This window comes from Sorex araneus, chromosome 3, assembly GCF_027595985.1.
Source record: "Sorex araneus isolate mSorAra2 chromosome 3, mSorAra2.pri, whole genome shotgun sequence".
NCBI classification, from domain to species: domain Eukaryota; kingdom Metazoa; phylum Chordata; class Mammalia; order Eulipotyphla; family Soricidae; genus Sorex; species Sorex araneus.
Genome location: NC_073304.1, coordinates 185,662,239 through 185,682,501, shown reverse-complemented (window position 1 = coordinate 185,682,501; position 20,263 = coordinate 185,662,239). Strand labels below are relative to the sequence as shown.

At 48.8% G+C, this 20,263-nt stretch overlaps 1 protein-coding gene across 1 annotated transcript in view; it reads left to right on the top strand.

Moving 5' to 3' along the window:
* Positions 1-19,937, top strand: part of POLR2A (RNA polymerase II subunit A) — a 28,187-nt gene extending 8,250 nt beyond the window's left edge. Inside the window, exons 2-29 of the mRNA XM_055132012.1 lie at positions 3,057-3,189; positions 3,471-3,607; positions 3,692-3,865; positions 4,042-4,323; positions 4,553-4,714; positions 4,826-5,046; positions 5,219-5,351; positions 6,140-6,264; positions 6,359-6,569; positions 7,729-7,942; positions 8,036-8,200; positions 8,540-8,634; positions 9,134-9,337; positions 9,779-10,001; positions 10,504-10,687; positions 11,074-11,245; positions 11,331-11,436; positions 11,529-11,734; positions 13,968-14,192; positions 14,701-14,947; positions 15,324-15,424; positions 16,405-16,509; positions 16,601-16,783; positions 17,203-17,406; positions 17,573-17,759; positions 17,865-17,978; positions 18,105-18,254; positions 18,338-19,937. Coding sequence (XP_054987987.1) covers positions 3,057-3,189; positions 3,471-3,607; positions 3,692-3,865; positions 4,042-4,323; positions 4,553-4,714; positions 4,826-5,046; positions 5,219-5,351; positions 6,140-6,264; positions 6,359-6,569; positions 7,729-7,942; positions 8,036-8,200; positions 8,540-8,634; positions 9,134-9,337; positions 9,779-10,001; positions 10,504-10,687; positions 11,074-11,245; positions 11,331-11,436; positions 11,529-11,734; positions 13,968-14,192; positions 14,701-14,947; positions 15,324-15,424; positions 16,405-16,509; positions 16,601-16,783; positions 17,203-17,406; positions 17,573-17,759; positions 17,865-17,978; positions 18,105-18,254; positions 18,338-19,494 — 5,820 coding nt within the window. The 3' untranslated portion in view covers positions 19,495-19,937. The remainder of the gene's footprint in view (positions 1-3,056; positions 3,190-3,470; positions 3,608-3,691; positions 3,866-4,041; positions 4,324-4,552; positions 4,715-4,825; positions 5,047-5,218; positions 5,352-6,139; positions 6,265-6,358; positions 6,570-7,728; positions 7,943-8,035; positions 8,201-8,539; positions 8,635-9,133; positions 9,338-9,778; positions 10,002-10,503; positions 10,688-11,073; positions 11,246-11,330; positions 11,437-11,528; positions 11,735-13,967; positions 14,193-14,700; positions 14,948-15,323; positions 15,425-16,404; positions 16,510-16,600; positions 16,784-17,202; positions 17,407-17,572; positions 17,760-17,864; positions 17,979-18,104; positions 18,255-18,337) is intronic.
* Positions 19,938-20,263: the final 326 nt, after the last annotated feature.

Sequence of the window (20,263 nt, the reverse complement as noted above, 5' to 3'; positions counted from 1 at the left end):
TGCATAAAATGTTCCATCACCACACTCCATCAGAATGCCCACTTCCCTCCATCATTGTCCCAATGTCCTCCCGAAATCCTGTCTTCCCCATGCCACACACCCCCATTCCATGATAAGGGTCCTTCTGAAGGTCACTCTGCCTCCTCACCCCCTCAGTAGTTCTCAGCTTCTGTTGCCTTTGTTTTGTTTTTGTTTTGGGGTGCCCCCTGGGATTAGCTGCCCTCAGAATCTATGCTTTGTCATATAGCACAGAACATTGTTCGGGGGCTGGAGCGATAGTACAACGAACGGGTAGGGCATTTGCCTTGCACACAGCCCACCTGGGTTCGATCCCCGGCATCACATATGGGTCCTGAGCAGGAGTAATTCCTGAGTAAATCACACCTAATGGCTGGGTGTGATTCAAAAAGCATTCCCCCCCCCCAAAAAAAAAGAACTAGTGTTTGAATTGGAGGAGTTGGGGGTGAAAATGACAATTTATGAACTTAATGACTAGAGATCATTTAGCCACAGAGGTTCCAAACTGTTTTGCCCTCCTGCCTCCTTTTGAGTGGAGGGGTGGCAGGAAATCCCTCATTCCCACACTGGAAATCTAAATTGTTTTTTGTGTTGGGGCCACATGTGGCATGGCAATACTCAGGGCTTACTCCTGGCTTTGCTCTGGGATACCCCTTAGCAGTACTGGGGATGACCACAGGGTTGCCAATGCTTGAACACAGGTCAGTCACATGCATGGCAAGCACCTTACCCACTATATGATCTCTTAGGCTCCTAGTAGTTGAAAATTCTTTTGGGGAGCTAGGGGCAGGTTGTTTTTGGTTCACACCTGGCATATTTCAGGGCAACCCCTGGCACTGTCTCAATGCCTGACAGCAGAGTTACCTGAAGGTGGTTGGGTGAGCTTTTTCTGCTCTTTTTGATGAACTTTTGAGTAGATAGAATTGAAAAATTCTGAGTTAATTTTCCTTAGGTTTATAGTGACTTATCTTTTGTCCCAATTTATGCTTCTGCTTTCATTTTAAGATGAGCAGACCTCTTTGTTTCTCACAGGACTTATGTGTCTAATGAAGTTTGTTTGTAAATAGTCACCGACTTAATTGCAGTCTGCCAGACCTATATTTCCTAGCAGGATACACCACCACAGCCTCATCCCAGGGTCACCAGGAGGATTTGCTGGAATTCAGATTTTCAGGGCTGGAATTAGAGTAGATAAGGCATTTGCCAGTGGTGCACCTGGGTTAGATCCCTGGCACCTCATATGGTCCCCCAAACTTCACCGAGAGTGATCCCTGAGTGCCTATCGCTCTAGCCCCTATATTTTTATTTTAGTATGTATTAATTTGTTTTTGGACCACATTCAGCAGTGCTGAAGGCTGACTCTGGTTCTGTACTCAGGAATATACTCCATGCTGTATTCGGGGGACCATATGGAATGCCGGGGAGCGAACTCATTGGTCTACCAGTGATTTTAGGAATGTGGTATAGCTAAGGAGTTTTGCTGGTTTGAGCTCTTCTGTCTCTTTTTCAACACAGTGTAGTTAAGATGGGGCTCAGGCAAATTCAAACAAATCCAAGGCCTGTCTTTCTCTTTCTAGTTGTATGATCTTGGACCTCTTCATTTTGTAATTTCTAGTTGTTTGGTCTTGGGCTTCTCCGTTTGTAACCTGGGGAGGTCACACCTTGTGCTGCTCAGAGGCTGTTCCTGGCTCTGTGCTCAGGGGCAGTGCTTGGAAACCATATGTCAGGGTTTGAACTTGAGTCAACCACAAGATAAGCACCTACTCACTGTACTGTTTCACCAGTCCAATCTAAAAGTTCTTGATTTTTAGTGCATTAAAAAGTAATAAAGAGGGGGCTGGAGTGATAGCACAGCGGGTAGGGCGTTTGCCTTGCACGCGGCCGACCCGGGTTCAAATCCCAGCATCCCATATGGTCCCCCGAGCACCGCCAGGAGTAATTCCTGAGTGCATGAGCCAGGAGTGACCCCTGTGCATCGCTGGGTGTGACCCAAAAAAGCAAAAAAAAAAAAAAAAAAAAAAAGTAATAAAGATTGTCTGTGGCAACCTGTAGGCAGAAATCTCTGTCCTGACTCATACCTGCTTCTGAGCTCTTTCCCCCATTCCTTCACTGAATTGTTCCTGTTGAGTTCAGGTTCTACCTTTCTCAGAAATCTGACCCTTGATTCTGCTTTTACCTTAGGAGTTATTAGGACTCACTACTTTTCCAAATAATGTACTCTAGGCCACTCTAGCATCTGGTTATTTCTCCCATCTTGCTTCGTCCCTTCCTTCTCTCCACTCTGTTCCCCTTCACTCCCCGATTACTCCCGTTTTCTAAGTTTTGGACCACAGAGAGAAATGCTGAGTAGCTATTCCAGCTTGGTGCTGGAATTAGGGGTCCATGCAGCGCTGGGAAACTATTACTGGACATATGTGTTCTTTTGAGCTCTCTCTGTAGACCATGGCTCTTTCATACATTCCATCTGAACATGGTAGGGTTCGGCTAACCAAACATTTGGAGAGAGGAGGAGGTAGGTGACAAGGATAGGGGCAGGAAGTACCTGACTTGTAGCTGAAGTTAGAACTGGCAGAGCATGTCTTAGGACAGGACCTCCAGCTGTCATAATGTGACAGAGAGATTCCTGCTGGGGACTCAGACTTTAGACTTGATTTCCACTTTGAGAAGGAATAATCTTTGAGAAACAGCTTTTTTCTGCTTAAATTTTAGTGACCTATGTCTAGGTTTGTAACTAGTTCAACCTAAAAGAATGCCTGGAACTTGAGCCTCAACACTGCTGTACTCTCTTCTAAAATATCCCTTCTAGAGTATTCCTCTAGACTGCTTATGGGCTGGAACAAGCTTCTGACACATTATCCCCATTGTTAGCATCTCCAGAAGTATGTTTGCTATACTGACATTCACCCTTGTTAACCTAAATTATCCTAATTAGTTTTTCTGAATGTAGTTTGGGATTCTTTGAGGCCTCAGTACAGAATTCCCCTGAAGATTGGAAACTGGAAATTCTATTTAATTGTATTATCTTTTCTTTTGTGCAGAAGCGAATGTCCGTGACAGAGGGTGGTATCAAATACCCAGAGACTACCGAGGGAGGCCGCCCCAAGCTTGGGGGTCTGATGGATCCAAGGCAAGGGGTGATTGAGCGAACTGGTCGCTGCCAGACATGTGCAGGTGAGTGCTGTGGGTACTGGTGTGGGATCCTGAAAGGCCAGAGGGAGGCCTGGGTTAAACCATTTACCTTGCATGTGACTGAACCCAGTTCGACAGCCCTGCCTGCCTGAGTGCTAGGAGGTGATCCCTGGGCACAGAGTCAGGAGTAGAGTTCCTAGCTACCCCTGGGTATGGCGCCCCCTTAACTCCCCAGGTAAGAAAACTGGGCCCAAGGGTGGACACCTAGAGAAGTAGACTTCAAAGAGCTGAGGGAAGAATATCAAGTGTGTGTGTTCCCACAGGAAACATGACAGAGTGTCCTGGTCACTTCGGCCACATTGAGCTGGCCAAACCTGTATTCCATGTGGGCTTCTTGGTGAAGACAATGAAAGTTTTACGCTGTGTCTGCTTCTTCTGCTCTAAATTGCTCGTGGACTCTGTAAGTGGGGATAAGCATGGCCATGTGGGAAGGGCTGCTACTTAGGGGACAGAGAAGCCTGATTCTGTTCTGCTCTATCCCCAGAATAACCCGAAGATCAAAGACATTTTGGCCAAGTCTAAGGGACAGCCCAAGAAGCGACTTACACATGTCTACGACCTTTGCAAGGGCAAAAACATCTGTGAGGGCGGGGAGGAAATGGATAACAAGTTTGGTGTGGAGCAGCCTGAAGGCGATGAGGATTTAACCAAAGAAAAGGTAGCTGGTGCTGTCAGACTGGGAGAGAGGGAGGGAAGGAGGGAGGGAGGGAGGGAGGGAGTACTGGGAGGGAAGAATAAGAGGAAGAACCAGAACTGAAGGACACCATTGTGGCTAACCCTGTGTGGGGAGAGATGACTGTGTCTATGCTCTGAGAACCCCTCTCTCTTTGGAAGGGCCATGGTGGCTGTGGGCGCTATCAGCCCCGGATCCGGCGCTCTGGTCTGGAACTGTATGCAGAGTGGAAGCATGTCAACGAGGACTCTCAAGAGAAGAAGATCTTGCTGAGCCCTGAGCGAGTACATGAAATCTTCAAACGCATCTCAGATGAGGAGTGTTTTGTACTGGGTATGGAGCCTCGCTTTGCCCGGCCTGAGTGGATGATCGTCACAGTGCTACCTGTGCCCCCACTGTCTGTGCGGCCTGCTGTGGTGATGCAGGGCTCTGCTCGCAACCAGGTCAGTAGTGGCTTCATTACTTTGGGGGTTGGCGGGACATACTGAGCTACATCCCTTTGCAGTACCTTGCCTGTCAGCTAGGTGGCAGTGTGTCTGCAGGGAAGGAAGTCTTTAGGTGGGGTGGGGCATAATGTGCAGTGTGCGTGGGTAGTGTGAAGGTGAGAGATTGCCATGTTGGCATATGCATATTCAGTGTGGCTGGGTACTGACTGCCCGTTTTGTGCCTCAGGATGACTTGACTCACAAACTGGCTGACATCGTAAAGATCAACAATCAGCTTCGGCGCAATGAGCAGAATGGTGCAGCGGCCCATGTCATTGCTGAGGATGTGAAGCTCCTCCAGTTCCATGTGGCCACCATGGTGGACAATGAACTGCCTGGCCTCCCCCGTGTGAGTTAGCACACTGCCTAGACCCTGGGGAGAGGACAGCCTGTGGCTTTAGTCTCTGGAGGAGAAGCCAGTGCTGACTGCTGGGGTGTTTGCCTCCCTGTTTCCTCACAGGCCATGCAAAAGTCTGGCCGTCCCCTCAAGTCCCTGAAGCAGCGATTGAAAGGCAAAGAGGGCCGAGTGCGAGGGAACCTGATGGGCAAGCGAGTGGATTTTTCTGCCCGCACCGTCATCACCCCCGACCCCAACCTCTCCATTGACCAGGTTGGCGTGCCTCGCTCCATTGCCGCCAACATGACCTTTGCGGAGATTGTCACCCCCTTCAACATTGACAGGTGTGCTTTGCTTCAAAAGTCCTGCCTGGAGTGGTAGGGAAAAACTTGAGGGGAATTAGTGAGGAAAGAACATTGAATCGTGGAAGTTTGGGCTTCCACTTGGGACTTCGGGGTGTTGGTGACGGAGGCTCTTTGGGATGTGTTTTATTCATTGCATCTCTTTCATTCGTAGACTTCAGGAACTAGTGCGCAGGGGTAACAGCCAGTACCCAGGGGCCAAGTACATCATTCGAGACAATGGTGATCGCATTGACCTGCGTTTCCATCCCAAGCCCAGTGACCTTCACCTGCAGACTGGCTACAAGGCACGTAACAAAGCCAGGGCCTCTCTGACTCACCAGAGCAGCACTCTGTGGAATTGGGACAGGCGGAGGGTTATGGCCCTCAGGAGTGAGTCATCTGAGACTGCCCTGTGGTCGGGATTCAGATTTGTTGACTTCCTGGAGGGGCAGGGAAGTTTTGGGCCATGCCTTGTGGAGCTCAGAGCTGCCCCATGCCCAACGTTGGGAAACCGTGTGGTACTGGCGATCAAAGCCAGACCTCATTCAGTTAGCACATATGCTATCTCTTCCCATGCTTATTGGTACTTAAGAGACTGTTTTCTTGGGGGGAATAAAGGGGGATTCCCAGCCAGTGCTTGAGGCGTCCTAGTGCCATTTGAGTGATCCTTGGTTTGATGTTTGGGCTCAGTGGTGCTGAGGATTGAAGGTGTGTGCCAGTGACCCCTGTGAATTACCTCCCCTTAGTGCCCTAGAAGTGCTTTTGCTGGACAGACATTGGCATTTGGGGCACAGTTACTAACCCAGGGGCATGAAGGGACAAAGCCAGGAAGAGGGATCCAGGGGTGAGCAGAGAACAGCATTTCATATTCAACCTCTTGATTTTCTCCATGACTGAGATCTGAGGTTTGTGGGTGCTGTGTTTTAATCATAACTTGGTATTTAGTCTTGGGACTGGCTCAAGAGAGGGGATGATTAGTGAACATTACAAATAAAATAGCCTTATAAGGTCATCTTTTTTCATCTATGAGGTATTTTGTACGTACTCATTCCTTTGCCCCACCACTGAGACTTTACATACCTCACTCCCTTAGGTGGAACGACATATGTGCGACGGGGACATTGTTATCTTTAATCGCCAGCCAACTTTGCACAAAATGTCCATGATGGGCCATCGGGTTCGCATCTTACCGTGGTCTACTTTTCGTTTGAACCTGAGGTCAGTCTGGATCAAGGGAAGAAGGTGCTGGGACTAGCAGTTCCCAGAGCTTTCATAAAAGGCATTCTCCCAACTGCTTTCGCTCTCACTACAGTGTGACGACTCCATACAATGCTGATTTTGATGGGGATGAAATGAATTTGCACCTGCCTCAGTCTCTGGAGACTCGGGCAGAGATCCAGGAACTTGCCATGGTCCCGCGCATGATCGTCACTCCCCAGAGCAACCGCCCCGTCATGGGCATTGTGCAGGACACACTCACCGCTGTGCGCAAATTCACTAAGAGAGACGTCTTCCTGGAGCGGGTGCGTAGTCCTAGACAGGAAGCAGGGAACAGGGAGTGACCTGTCACAGTTTTGTCTCATTTTATACCTGCATGTTATTTCCTAATTCTTAAAAGTAATTTAGATAAAAGTAATTTGGAAGATTTCCTTGGTGGTGGTGGTGGTTGTCTATGATGAAAGGTAGTTTTTAGTGAATGGAATTCACTTAGGGATGTTTAGAGTAAAAGAGGAATACTGTTCAAGAGAGAACATGGGCTTTTCTAGAGTGGAAAAGCCCAGCAAAGAAGCATTGAGATAAGCCAGTGAGATGTGTTCAAGGGAGAGCGTGAGCTTGAAGAGTGAGCATAATTTGAAGATAGTTACAAAAGTCAAAAATCTCTTATATTTTGGGTGAAAACTCAGTTCTCTTTTTTTTTTCCTTTTTGGGTCATACCTAACGATGCTCAGGGGTTACTCCTGGCTCTGCACTCAGGACCATATGGGATGCTGGGGATCGAACCCGGGTTAGCCGCGTGCAAGGCAAATGGCCTACCCGCTATATTATCGCTCCACCCCCAAAACTCAGTTCTCTTAACTATGGCAATGAATTTTGGTTTGGTTTTGGTTTGTGGTTTTTCCAGTTGGCCCCATCTGGTGGTGCTCAGGGAGCCCTGCAGTGTTGAGATCAACCTGAACTTCCTGCATGCAGAGCACACACTCCAGCTTTCTGAGCTATCTGGCTGCAGCTTAACTTCATTATCGTTTGTTTTTGTCGGGGTCACACCTGACAGTGCTCAGGGCTGGTGGTGGGGAACCTATAGGTGGTGCCTGGGATCGAACCACATACAAGGCAAGTGCCCTAGCCTCTGTATTACTGCTCTAGCCTCTGCACCGTGACTTTTTGAAAAATTTATAAGTTGATAGATAGGTGCAGGCAGGGCCGGAGCAATAGTACAGCGGGTGGGCTGCCTGCCTTGCAAATGGTCAACTCAGATTTGAACCCCGGCATCCCATATGGTCCCCTAAGCTCCGCCAGGAGTAATTCCTGAGTGCAGAGCTAGGAGCAACCCATGAGCACCACTGGGTGTGGCCTGTCACCCCCCCACTCCCAACAGATTGGTAGGTGCTTTTCCTGGCATCATTTTGTAGGTCAGCCTCCTCTTCCTAGGAGGTGAGATTTGCAGATTCTAATTCTCAACAGGGTGAAGTCATGAACCTCCTAATGTTCCTGTCCACGTGGGATGGGAAGGTCCCACAACCAGCCATCCTGAAACCTCGACCCCTATGGACCGGCAAACAGATCTTCTCCCTCATCATACCGGGCCACATCAACTGTATCCGCACCCACAGCACCCATCCTGATGATGAGGACAGTGGCCCTTACAAACACATATCTCCTGGGGACACCAAAGTAGGTCTCGGGTTTTGGAACTGTGGGGATAGCATTTGAATAGAGGAACCTGAACTGCCAGGAGCCTTAACTGGGCCTTAACTTTGTCTGCAGGTAGTAGTGGAGAATGGGGAGTTGATCATGGGCATCCTGTGTAAAAAGTCTCTGGGCACATCAGCTGGCTCCCTGGTCCACATCTCTTACCTAGAGATGGGTCATGACATCACTCGCCTCTTCTACTCTAACATTCAAACTGTCATTAACAACTGGCTCCTCATTGAAGGTAAGTATAGTTCTGCCATATCCTTTCTAAATCCCACTTCTTGCTCTTCCGTTCCTTTTTCAATTCTGTGTTCTTTTTTGTTTGTTTGTTTTTGGTTTAGTTTTTGGTCTACAACTAGCAGCGCTCAAGGCTTACACCTAGCTCTGCTCTTAGGGATCACTCCTGGCAGGCTTGGGGAATGATCAGGGGTGCCAGGTATGAATTCACATAAGCTGCATGCAAGACAAGGGCTTTAGCAGCTGTACTATGTGTTGGGCCTTATCAGCTCACTTGGTTGTGATTTTTATCCTTTGTTTCTTGGATGTTCAAAGAGATAAATTCACTTTTCTTTATCTCTAGGTCATACCATTGGTATTGGGGACTCTATTGCTGATTCTAAGACTTACCAGGACATTCAGAACACGATTAAGAAGGCCAAACAAGATGTAATAGAGGTGAGAAGGGAAATGGGAAAAATTGAAAGATTTTTCTAGGACTTGTCTTCTTTTTCTCCTTTTCTCTCCCCACCACCTTTGTTTCTTCCTCTCTCCTTCTTTTTTTTTTTAAGAGGGGGTGGGTAGCACACCCAGCAGAGCTCAGGGCTGACTCCTGGCTCTGCTCGGAGATCATTCCTAGTGGGACTTGGTGGACCACATGGGCTGCTGAGGATAGAACCTAGTGCAGGCCATCTGCTGTGCTATTCTGAATGGGGTGTCTCCTTCTCCTTCTTCCCCTCCCCTCTCCCCCTTTTTCCTCTCTCCTCTCTCCTCCTCTAGCTTCCTCACCCTCACCCTCTCTCTCCTGCCCTCCTCCCCAGGTCTCATGCAGTTTATTACTAACTTGGATCCTGAGTTAATCTCTGAGACTTCGTAAAAGCAAAGGGAATATAGAAGGAAGGACAATAGAATAAGGAGTGATGTTTTATTGAAATGCTGCTGTCTCCTTTGTACCTAGGTCATCGAGAAGGCACATAACAATGAGCTGGAGCCTACTCCAGGGAACACTCTACGGCAGACTTTTGAGAATCAGGTGAATCGCATTCTCAACGATGCTCGAGACAAGACTGGTTCCTCTGCTCAGAAATCCCTGTCTGAATACAACAACTTTAAATCTATGGTGGTATCTGGTGCCAAAGGATCCAAGATCAACATCTCTCAGGTGTGAAGCCTTGTCTTTTCAGATGTAGGGCCTCACTGAAGGTTGGGAAGGAAGGGAGGAGGTAGAGGTTGTGGCAGGGTACAGAGCTGGGTGGCAATTGGGCATAAAATACTGGCAACTTTTTCTTTTCCCTTTTGAAGTAAAATCTTGTTTTTTATTTTGTTTGGGGGCCATGCCTGGAGGTGCTTGAGGACTCCGTGCTTAGTGTAACTCTTAGCAATGCCCTGAGAAGCACACAGTGCCAGCGACAGAACTTAGGCAGTCTACATCAAAATATATGGTCTTGCCTATTGAACTATCCCTTGGTTCTAAGTAGAGTAGTTTCATTGAGAGAAAATATTAATTTTGAGGAGAATGTGGGATTCTCCAGAGAGAAAAATATAGGAACTCTTAATCTTAATACAGAGTGTTAAGAGTATACCACATTTTTCACTTTCCCAGGTCATTGCTGTTGTCGGGCAGCAGAATGTAGAGGGCAAGCGGATCCCATTTGGATTCAAGCACAGGACTCTGCCTCATTTCATTAAAGATGATTATGGGCCTGAGAGCCGTGGCTTTGTGGAAAACTCTTACTTGGCTGGCCTCACACCCACCGAGTTCTTCTTCCATGCCATGGGGGGTCGTGAGGGGCTCATTGACACGGCTGTCAAGACTGCTGAGACTGGTGAGGCTTCAAATTCAAGGTCATTATAAAGTGACCATAAAGACTGGTACTGGGGAGTTATTCAGCCTGAGAAGCCCTGGGAGGCAATGAGGGGGGGAAGCAGGAGGGCTCTCGTACTTAAGATTTCTAAGGACGTAATTTTGTGTTCGTGAATTCAGGATTAAAACAGGACCTTATAGGTGTGAGGACTGTGATCTGCTGAGACACATCCTGGGGTTGAGGGCTGTAATTTTGACTTTGGTGGAAAGTAGGAGATTGATAATTTAAGAGTTAGGCAAGTGATCTTGTTCTGAGACTTTGCTGGGCCGTAGTTTATCTGGAGATGAACATGGCCCTCATGGAAAGGCCTTGATGAGGATGAAGAAGCTAGTTGCTGATTCTGCTGAGGACCAAGTAGATAGGGCTCCTGAGCGGCCCGAGGGGCTTATCCTAAGATGGAGGATTATTGCAGCATTGTCTCCTCTTCTGGCCGTGGGTCCCAACTGCTCATTACCTTCCCCAGGTTATATCCAGCGGCGGTTGATCAAATCTATGGAGTCCGTGATGGTGAAGTATGATGCAACAGTGCGCAACTCCATCAACCAGGTGGTGCAGCTACGCTATGGCGAGGATGGCCTGGCAGGCGAGAGTGTTGAGTTCCAGAATCTGGCTACCCTGAAGCCTTCCAATAAGGCTTTTGAGAAAAAGTGAGTAGGTGGCAAGTGGAAGGTTCTCATGCCTGGGGTCAGGGCCCAAATAATTGAGTCCTACCCCTGTCCTCTACCCTTTCACCCAAGACAATTTGGGATGTTGTCTTGCAATGAACCATATCTTTCTCCATGACTGAAGCCTCTGCATGAAGAGAAAGATTGGACATCCACCCCTACTTTGTTCCTGGTGGTGGCATAAAGCAGCCCAGCTGGTGCAAGCTTACTGAACCTCACTGAACCTCCCTGTTACACTTCCCTACCTAGAATTCTTGCCTCCACAGCCCCATTCCTGTGGGCTTCATGCCTTGGGCTGTGTCAAGATCCATTCTTGTGGGAATCAGGTCCCATAACTTGCCTTGTGATTCCATCCCTTTCATCTGCAGGTTCCGCTTTGATTACACCAATGAGAGAGCTCTCCGCCGCACTCTGCAGGAGGATCTGGTCAAGGATGTGCTAAGCAATGCACACATTCAGAATGAGCTGGAAAGAGAATTTGAACGGATGCGCGAGGATCGGGAGGTGCTCAGGGTCATCTTCCCAACTGGTGACAGCAAGGTGTGTGCAGATGGGGTGGCTGGGCTGGAGAAGGCTGCTGCTGCTGCTGTCGCCAGGCTGGTGATCCTGCCTTCCTCTTTCCTAGGTCGTCCTCCCCTGTAACCTGCTGCGCATGATCTGGAACGCTCAGAAAATCTTTCACATCAACCCTCGACTCCCCTCTGACCTACACCCCATCAAGGTGGTAGAAGGTGAGTGCTTGCTTTGAGGCCTCGGGACCAGGCTGGGGATAGGAGTTTGTTGGGCCATGGTGTTTCAATTTCTTCACTCCTCTGGCTTGTAGGAGTCAAAGAACTGAGCAAGAAACTGGTGATTGTGAATGGGGATGATCCGCTGAGCCGGCAGGCCCAGGAGAATGCCACACTGCTCTTCAACATCCACCTGCGGTCCACACTCTGCTCCCGCCGTATGGCTGAGGAGTTTCGGCTCAGTGGAGAGGCCTTCGACTGGTTGCTTGGTGAGATCGAGTCCAAGTTCAACCAAGCCATTGTGAGTATTATTCACCTCAATTTGTTTCCTGTCACTTCTCTAGTACTGACAACAGCCCACCTCTGTCTACAGTTGTCTTGCAGTAGTAGCTCTTACCAGAGTCAGAGGCTGTGTACCAACTTCTGTGTTTGGGGGTTTTCTTAGGACCAACTGCAGATGAATTGTTAATCTACGTTACACATTAAAAAAGTGGCCTTCAGGGGCCGGAGCGATAGCACAGCGGGTAGGGCGTTTGCCTTGCACGCGGCCGACCCGGGTTCGATCCCCGGCATCCTATATGGTCCCCCAAGCACCGCCAGGAGTAATTCCTGAGTGCAAAGCCAGGAGTAACCCCTGAGCATCGCTGGGTGTGACCCAAAAAGCAAAAAAAAAAAACAAACAAAAGTGGCCTTCAGGAAATGCTATGACTGTTCTATGACAGTGACACAGGAAATTAGTGGCTGGCTGGGGTATGAAATTGGAGTGTCCATCCGCATATAATTCCTTCCTTCCTCCTTTCTTTTTTTGTTCTCTATTTCCTTAAAATGCCTATAGTTATGGGGCTGGAGAGCTAGTCCAGAGGTTAAGTTGCTCACCTGGCATGGGGCCAGCCCCAGTTTGATTACTTCTCCACATGAGCACCTCCAGAGGTGCCCCTCCACCACCAAAAACCAAACCAAAATTATAAAATTGTAAAACAAAAGAAAACAGGGGCTGGAGCGATAGCACAGCGGGTAGGGCGTTTGCCTTGCACGCGGCCGACCCAGGTTCTAATCCCAGTATCCCATATGGTCCCCTGAGCACCGCCAGGGGTAATTCCTGAGTGAAAGAGCCAGGAGTAACCCCTGTGCATCGCCGGGTGTGACCCAAAAACCGAAGAAAAAAAAAAAAAGAAAACACAAGGTAAATCTTCATAACATTGAATTAGGGAGTGGACTCTTAGATATGGCACAAAAAATGAATCATGTTATATCAAAATTAGATATTTCTGGGGCTTGGGAGAGAGCTCTAAGTGGGGAGTGGAGTGCATATCTTGTGTGCCCAAGCCCCTGCGTGCTTTCCTTGGTACCAGATAGTTGCCTGAGCACCTCACACTGCACAGAAATTCTGCACACTTGTTCACAGCAGCATTATTTACGATAGCTAAGCAGTGAAAATTATCTAAGTGTCCATTTATTGATGGATGAATAAACAGCCAGTTATGCATACAAGGGTCTATTCAATGAGTAAAAGTGGGGGCTGGGGGGCTGGAGTGATAGCACAGCGGGTAGGGCGTTTGCCTTTAACACGGCCGACCCGGGTTCAAATCCCGGCATCCCATATGGTCCCCTGAGCACCGCCATTGGTGATTCCTGAGTGCATGAGCCAGGAGTGACCCCTGTGCATTGCTGGGTGTGACCCAAAAAAAAGCAAAAAAAAAAAAAAGTGGGGCTGGAGCGATAGCACAGAGGGTAGGGCGTTTGCTTTGCATGCGGCTGACTCGGGTTTGATTTCCATCATCCCATATGGTCCACTAAGCACTGCCAGGAGTGATTCCTGAATGCAGAGCCAGGAGTAACCCATGTACATTGCTGGGTGTGGCCCCTCCCCCCAAAAAAAGTAATGAACCATCAGTCTGTACAAAGAAGGGAAGTGACAACAAAGCAAAAGACAGTTATGAATCTTAATATAGTTTAAGTCAAAGGAACCAGTTTGAAAGGCCACATACAATATGATTCCAAATAAAAAGTTAAGTTTTATGCTATGGGGCTGTGTGTCGAAATAATGCTTTGAGAGCCGGAAAGATAGTACACTTCAGTATGTATAAGTTACAGGGCTGGGAAGATATATAGGTACTAAGGTGTTTTCCATGCATCTCACCAACCCTGGTTAGGTTCTCTGGCACCCAGTGGTTCCTAGCACCACCAGAAATGAACAGAGCACAGAGTTAGGAATAGTCTCTTGGCATCACAGGGTGTGGTTCCAAAACCCACGCAGCAACAAGAAATAATGCTTTGGAAAGATACCTTTTGTTAAACTGTTATGAAATAAATTATTAACCTATAACTTAGATACATTTATTTTTGGGGTTTGGGGCCACACCTGGCTATGCTTAGTTGTTCCTGCTGGGTCTGTACTCAGGATTTACTCCTGGAGGATCAGAGGGGATGCAGGGGATCAAATCCAGGTTAGCCACGTGCAACGCAAGAGTGTTACTGCTGTGCTATCTCTGGCCCCAGCTTGGCTTTTTCTGATGCTGACTTTTATTCCATAGGCCCATCCTGGGGAAATGGTGGGAGCTCTGGCTGCACAGTCCCTTGGAGAACCTGCCACCCAGATGACCTTGAACACCTTCCACTATGCTGGTGTATCTGCCAAGAATGTGACACTGGGAGTACCCCGGCTTAAGGAGCTCATTAATATTTCTAAGAAACCGAAGACCCCCTCCCTTACCGTCTTTCTGCTGGGCCAGTCTGCTCGAGATGCTGAGAGAGCTAAGGTACAGATTGGGGTGATTGGGTTATTGGGGTATTAGGAGGGGAAGGAAAAGGAAAGGAAACTTTTCCTTTGAGTAAGAACTTGAAAATATTCCAGGCCAGTGATTGCTTAGTGGGTCGTATTCATGACATAGTCTCTCAAGCAATGCCCAGAACTACTTCGAAGCACCAAGCCAGTTGTAGTTCCCAGTTAGCATTAGGAAGAGCCCAAAACAAAAATTAAATTAGGAACCTTGTACTCTTCCACCCCTCTTGGAGACTCTGGCAAGCTACTAAGAGTATCGTGCCCGCACGGCAGAGCCTGGCAAGCAGCTACCTGTGGTGTAATCGATAAGCCAAAAACAGTAACAATAAGTCTCACACTGAGAGACAGTACTGGTCGCCACTCGAACAAATTGATGAGCAATGGAATAATTGACAGTGACAGTGACAGTGATCCTTGTACAGGAATTCCAAGAGATCTTTAAAGCCCACCCCCTTACTTGTGTTAAAAGATTCCTTTCTTCATAGGACATTCTCTGCCGCCTGGAACATACGACATTGAGGAAGGTGACTGCCAACACAGCCATCTACTATGACCCCAACCCTCAGAGCACAGTGGTCGCAGAGGATCAGGAATGGGTGAATGTCTACTATGAGATGCCTGACTTTGATGTGGCTCGAATCTCGCCCTGGCTTTTGCGGGTGGAGCTGGACCGGAAGCACATGACTGACCGGAAGTTGACCATGGAGCAGATTGCTGAAAAGATCAATGCTGGTGAGGCTGGGGATGGCAGACTTAGCTTAGAAGCCCTGGGGCCCCTGTCTGCACTGTACCTAGTGTCCTGTGGGCGGCCCACCCCTCGCCATCATCCTTGTTCTAGTTCTCCTTCAGAGCATCTCTCTAGTTCTCCTCCTGTTGTTTTTTCTTCTGTGTTTCCTTTCCCACTCATAGAAAGAATTTCATGAGAATCCAAAAGAGCACCCTATAAAAGGGAAGAATTGCAGGGAATATTGATGGGAGTTAAAGATCAGTTTTTAAAATCTTTTCTTATCTGAGGACTGGTGGTACCTCTTTGAACACCAGTCCTTGGACCAGTGGCTAAAGAACCATTATCATAGGTGTAAACTTTCTCATGCCTCCTCCCTACCAGGTTTTGGTGATGATTTGAATTGTATCTTTAACGACGACAATGCAGAGAAATTGGTGCTCCGAATCCGCATCATGAATAGTGATGAAAACAAGATGCAAGAGGTAAAGGGGACCCGGAGAGAAATTAAGTCAGATATAGAAAATCATTAAATGATTAAATTCATGAGGGGCCAGAGCGATAGTACATTGGGTAGCGTGTTTGCCTTACACATAGCTGACCTGGGTTCAATCTCCAGCATCCCATATGGTCCCCCAAGCACTGCCAGGAATAATTCTTAAATGCCAAGCAACCCCTGGGGTGGTCCAGAAACAAAATTCTGTTCATGACCAAAAGAGTTAAAATAAAAGCAGTGTTGAGGTGCCAATCTTACCATACATTGGTTTTCAAGACAGTTAAACAGCAGAAATCTTTCAAAATCTGAAGTAATAGCTATTATGTAATAGATACAACAGACTAAAATTCAGGTGTATTCTCATAGCTTTGTCACTTGGTTCTCTCATCCCCCTGCAAGGGGCAGAATTGGGGGAGATTATTTAGTAGGAGTTCTTATGTCCTAAGGAACGTAGGTGACAGTGGGTACACAATTGAACAAAATACTGTCCCAATTATCCATTGCTGAGCTTGGTTTCTAAAAATTAAGTTGTTTAGGGGGCTGGAGAGAGAGTACTGTGGTTAAGTACTTGACTTGTACGTGGCTGGCCCCAGTTTGATCCCTAGCACTTCATATATTCCCCTGAGTACCAGCAGGAATGGTCCTTGAGCACAGAGCCAGATTCATCCGTGAGGACATTTGGAGTCTCCCAAATACCATATACACTCACTCTCTTCCTCCCTCTCTCTCTGCCTCCTCTTCCCCCTCCCCCCCTACCAAAAGTAAATCACACTAGATAGAACTCAAAAGGGTAGAGTCTGGGCACCTAAATGAGAACCAGGGAAAAGGCAGATTCTGGGGTCCAGGGCTAGCTCAAGGAGCTCTGAGTCTGGGTATAGCCCCTCAGCCTCTAGAAAAGCCAAAAAAAAAAAGAACAAAACAAAAGTCATTAGAATGACTTCAAGATGCTCACTTTACTCTTGTTGGCAGGAGGAAGAAGTGGTGGACAAGATGGATGATGATGTTTTCTTGCGCTGCATTGAGTCCAACATGCTGACAGATATGACCCTGCAGGGCATCGAGCAGATCAGTAAGGTCAGCCACCCTTTCCCTTCCACACCCACACTAGTTGCCCTTCTTCTCCTCCCCCTGGAGCCCACTTATGCATATCTCTGTTCCCTCTCAGGTGTACATGCACTTGCCACAAACAGACAACAAGAAGAAGATCATCATCACAGAGGATGGGGAGTTCAAGGCCCTGCAGGAGTGGATCCTGGAGACGGATGGTGTGAGCTTGATGCGGGTGCTGAGTGAGAAGGACGTGGACCCCGTTCGAACCACGTCCAATGACATTGTGGAGATATTTACGGTGTGTACCCAGATCCCCCACTGTCCTCTTCCCTGCATCCTTCTAGCTTGAGCCCAGCACCCTGATCCCTGAGCACTCTGATCCATGGGTGCATTCTGAACTGTCCACTCAGGTATTCATTGGCCAGATGTTAATTTTGACTTTTGGGCCATACCCAGTGCTGCTCCTGTCTCTGCCCATGGGTTCCTCCTGGCGGTGTTTGGAGGACCTGAGGGACTGTGTATGGTGCCAGGGATTGAACTGTGCTTGGCTGCATGCATGGCAAGCACCTTATCCCCTGAACTTGCTTTCTGCCAGATTTTTTTATGCCTGAATCTGCTTTTAATACTGGGCTTCAGTGGCACCTAGCCGTCCTCTGTGGATCTGGATGGTGGTAGCGGAAACTGGGAGTGACCCTTTATCCCTTCTTCCCCTGCCAGGTGCTGGGCATTGAAGCTGTGCGAAAGGCATTGGAGCGGGAGCTGTACCATGTCATCTCCTTTGATGGTTCCTATGTCAATTACCGACATTTGGCACTCTTGTGTGATACCATGACCTGTCGCGGCCACTTGATGGCTATCACCAGACATGGAGTTAACCGCCAGGACACTGGCCCTCTCATGAAATGCTCCTTTGAGGAAACGGTAATAGCATCACTTGGGTGGAAGAAGAGAAAAGAAGCAGAGGCATTGCCAGAGTGAATGCTTTGGGACATTGGTTTGGTGCTTCCCTCTGTGGGGTGAGTGATATGAGGGAAACCGTGCCGGAGCACTGTGTTTAGAGCACCTATCTTGCTCTCTGGTTCTTCAGGTGGATGTGCTTATGGAAGCAGCTGCACACGGGGAGAGTGACCCCATGAAGGGAGTGTCTGAGAATATCATGCTGGGCCAGCTAGCTCCAGCTGGCACTGGCTGTTTTGACCTCCTGCTTGATGCCGAGAAGTGCAAATATGGCATGGAAATCCCCACCAATATCCCTGGCTTGGGGGCTGCTGGACGTAAGTATGAGGGGCCTCAGCTGGCTTTGCAGGGACTTAGCCTGTGGGTGGGAGGAGGCTCCGTCCTTAAGTGCTGGTCCTTATGTGTTATTGTTCCCTTTGCAGCCACTGGCATGTTCTTTGGCTCAGCACCCAGTCCCATGGGAGGAATTTCTCCAGCCATGACACCCTGGAACCAGGGTGCAACTCCAGCCTATTGTTCCTGGTCGCCCAGTGTAGGTGAGTGAGTGAGGTTTGTGAGCAGGGCTCAGGAAGGAGAGTCATTGGAACTGGAGTCACTGGGGCTCCGGACAAGGTGTTAGATTGGGTTCCGGCACTTACTTGAACACATGTTGCTCTCTGCAGGAAGCGGAATGACCCCAGGTGCAGCTGGCTTCTCCCCCAGCGCTGCTTCCGATGCCAGTGGTTTCAGTCCAGGCTATTCTCCTGCCTGGTCTCCTACCCCAGGCTCCCCAGGCTCCCCAGGGCCCTCCAGCCCCTACATCCCATCACCAGGTGAGCTCCCTTTCTCTGGACCAGAGTCATTCCTTGTACATGAGTCTCTCCATCACTTAACTCCTTTTGATTCTTTCCCACAGGTGGTGCGATGTCTCCCAGCTACTCACCAACATCACCTGCCTACGAACCTCGTTCGCCTGGGGGCTATACACCCCAGAGTCCCTCGTACTCCCCTACTTCACCTTCTTATTCCCCTACATCTCCATCCTATTCTCCAACCAGCCCCAACTACAGCCCCACATCTCCGAGCTACTCGCCGACCTCTCCCAGCTACTCGCCGACCTCTCCCAGCTACTCCCCGACTTCTCCAAGTTACTCTCCTACCTCTCCCAGCTACTCTCCAACTTCCCCGAGCTACTCCCCCACATCACCCAGCTACTCTCCAACTTCTCCCAGCTACTCCCCGACTTCTCCAAGTTACTCCCCAACTTCTCCCAGCTACTCCCCAACCTCTCCAAGCTATTCCCCAACATCACCGAGCTACTCTCCAACATCTCCGAGCTATTCACCAACGTCTCCGAGCTACTCACCAACTTCTCCAAGTTACTCACCCACGAGTCCTAACTATTCACCGACCAGTCCCAATTACACCCCAACATCTCCCAGCTATAGTCCAACATCACCTAGCTACTCGCCCACAAGCCCCAACTATACACCGACAAGTCCGAACTACAGCCCAACTTCTCCAAGCTACTCGCCCACCTCACCAAGCTACTCGCCCACTTCACCAAGCTACTCCCCTTCAAGCCCACGATACACACCTCAGTCTCCAACCTATACCCCGAGCTCTCCCAGCTACAGCCCCAGCTCTCCCAGCTACAGTCCTACCTCACCGAAATATACTCCAACAAGTCCTTCCTACAGTCCCAGCTCACCAGAGTATACCCCAACTTCTCCCAAATACTCACCGACCAGCCCAAAGTACTCTCCCACTTCTCCCAAGTACTCCCCTACCAGCCCCACTTACTCACCCACCACCCCAAAATACTCACCAACCTCTCCTACATACTCACCAACCTCTCCAGTTTACACCCCAACATCCCCCAAATACTCACCTACTAGCCCCACTTACTCACCCACCTCGCCCAAGTACTCGCCTACTAGCCCCACCTATTCTCCCACCTCCCCCAAAGGTTCCACTTACTCACCTACTTCGCCTGGCTACTCGCCCACCAGCCCCACGTACAGTCTCACCAGCCCGGCCATCAGCCCGGATGACAGTGATGAGGAGAACTGAGGCTGAGCAGGGGGCAGCAGCAGCTGGCTAGGGTGATGGGCAGCTTCAGTGGTACTGCAGTCCTCACGCCTCCCCTCTCACTGCCTTCTAGGGGTACAGTCGCCCAGCCCAGCCCCCTTGTACATAGTTCTTTGTGACAAAGCTCCCCGTTGAAGTCCTGGTCCCATTTCCATTAAGACTCTTTCCTTGTTTTCCCGTTGTGCTGTGTCAGAAAGTGACTTTGGGGTCTCCTTCCTGCCCCTCTCACCCCAGATCTGGCCCCAAATTGAGTCTCTCCTTTGTCTGTGTCTTGATTTGGGGGGTAAAGGATGTTTTAACTTCTTAAGGTAGCATCCTGCTTTGGTTTGTTTCATCTGGTCCTTGAGAAGAACAAAGCTAATGCTGCCTTTTGTCTGTTATTTTATTTTTTGAAGTTCAAATAAAGTTTACTAATTTTGACCAAATATGCGTATGTTGATTACTTAATGGGTTGGCAAGCCTAACTCTGGAGCAACTGAGCTATAACCTGTTTTTTTTTTTTTTTTTGGTGGGGGGCACAATTGGCTGTGCTCAGAACTTAATTCCTGTCTCTGTACTCATGGATTAGTCCTGGTGGGCTCAGGGACTGCACGGAGTACAAGAGCTCAGAGCAGTTGTACGCAAGGCCAACACCCTCCTCACTGTACTATCACTCTAGCCCTGTCATTGACTTGTTTCTGTTGGGCAGCAGATAAGCAGATAGGACGTTTGGTCGTTGAATGAATAGCTACTCCACAGGCATTGCTCTATA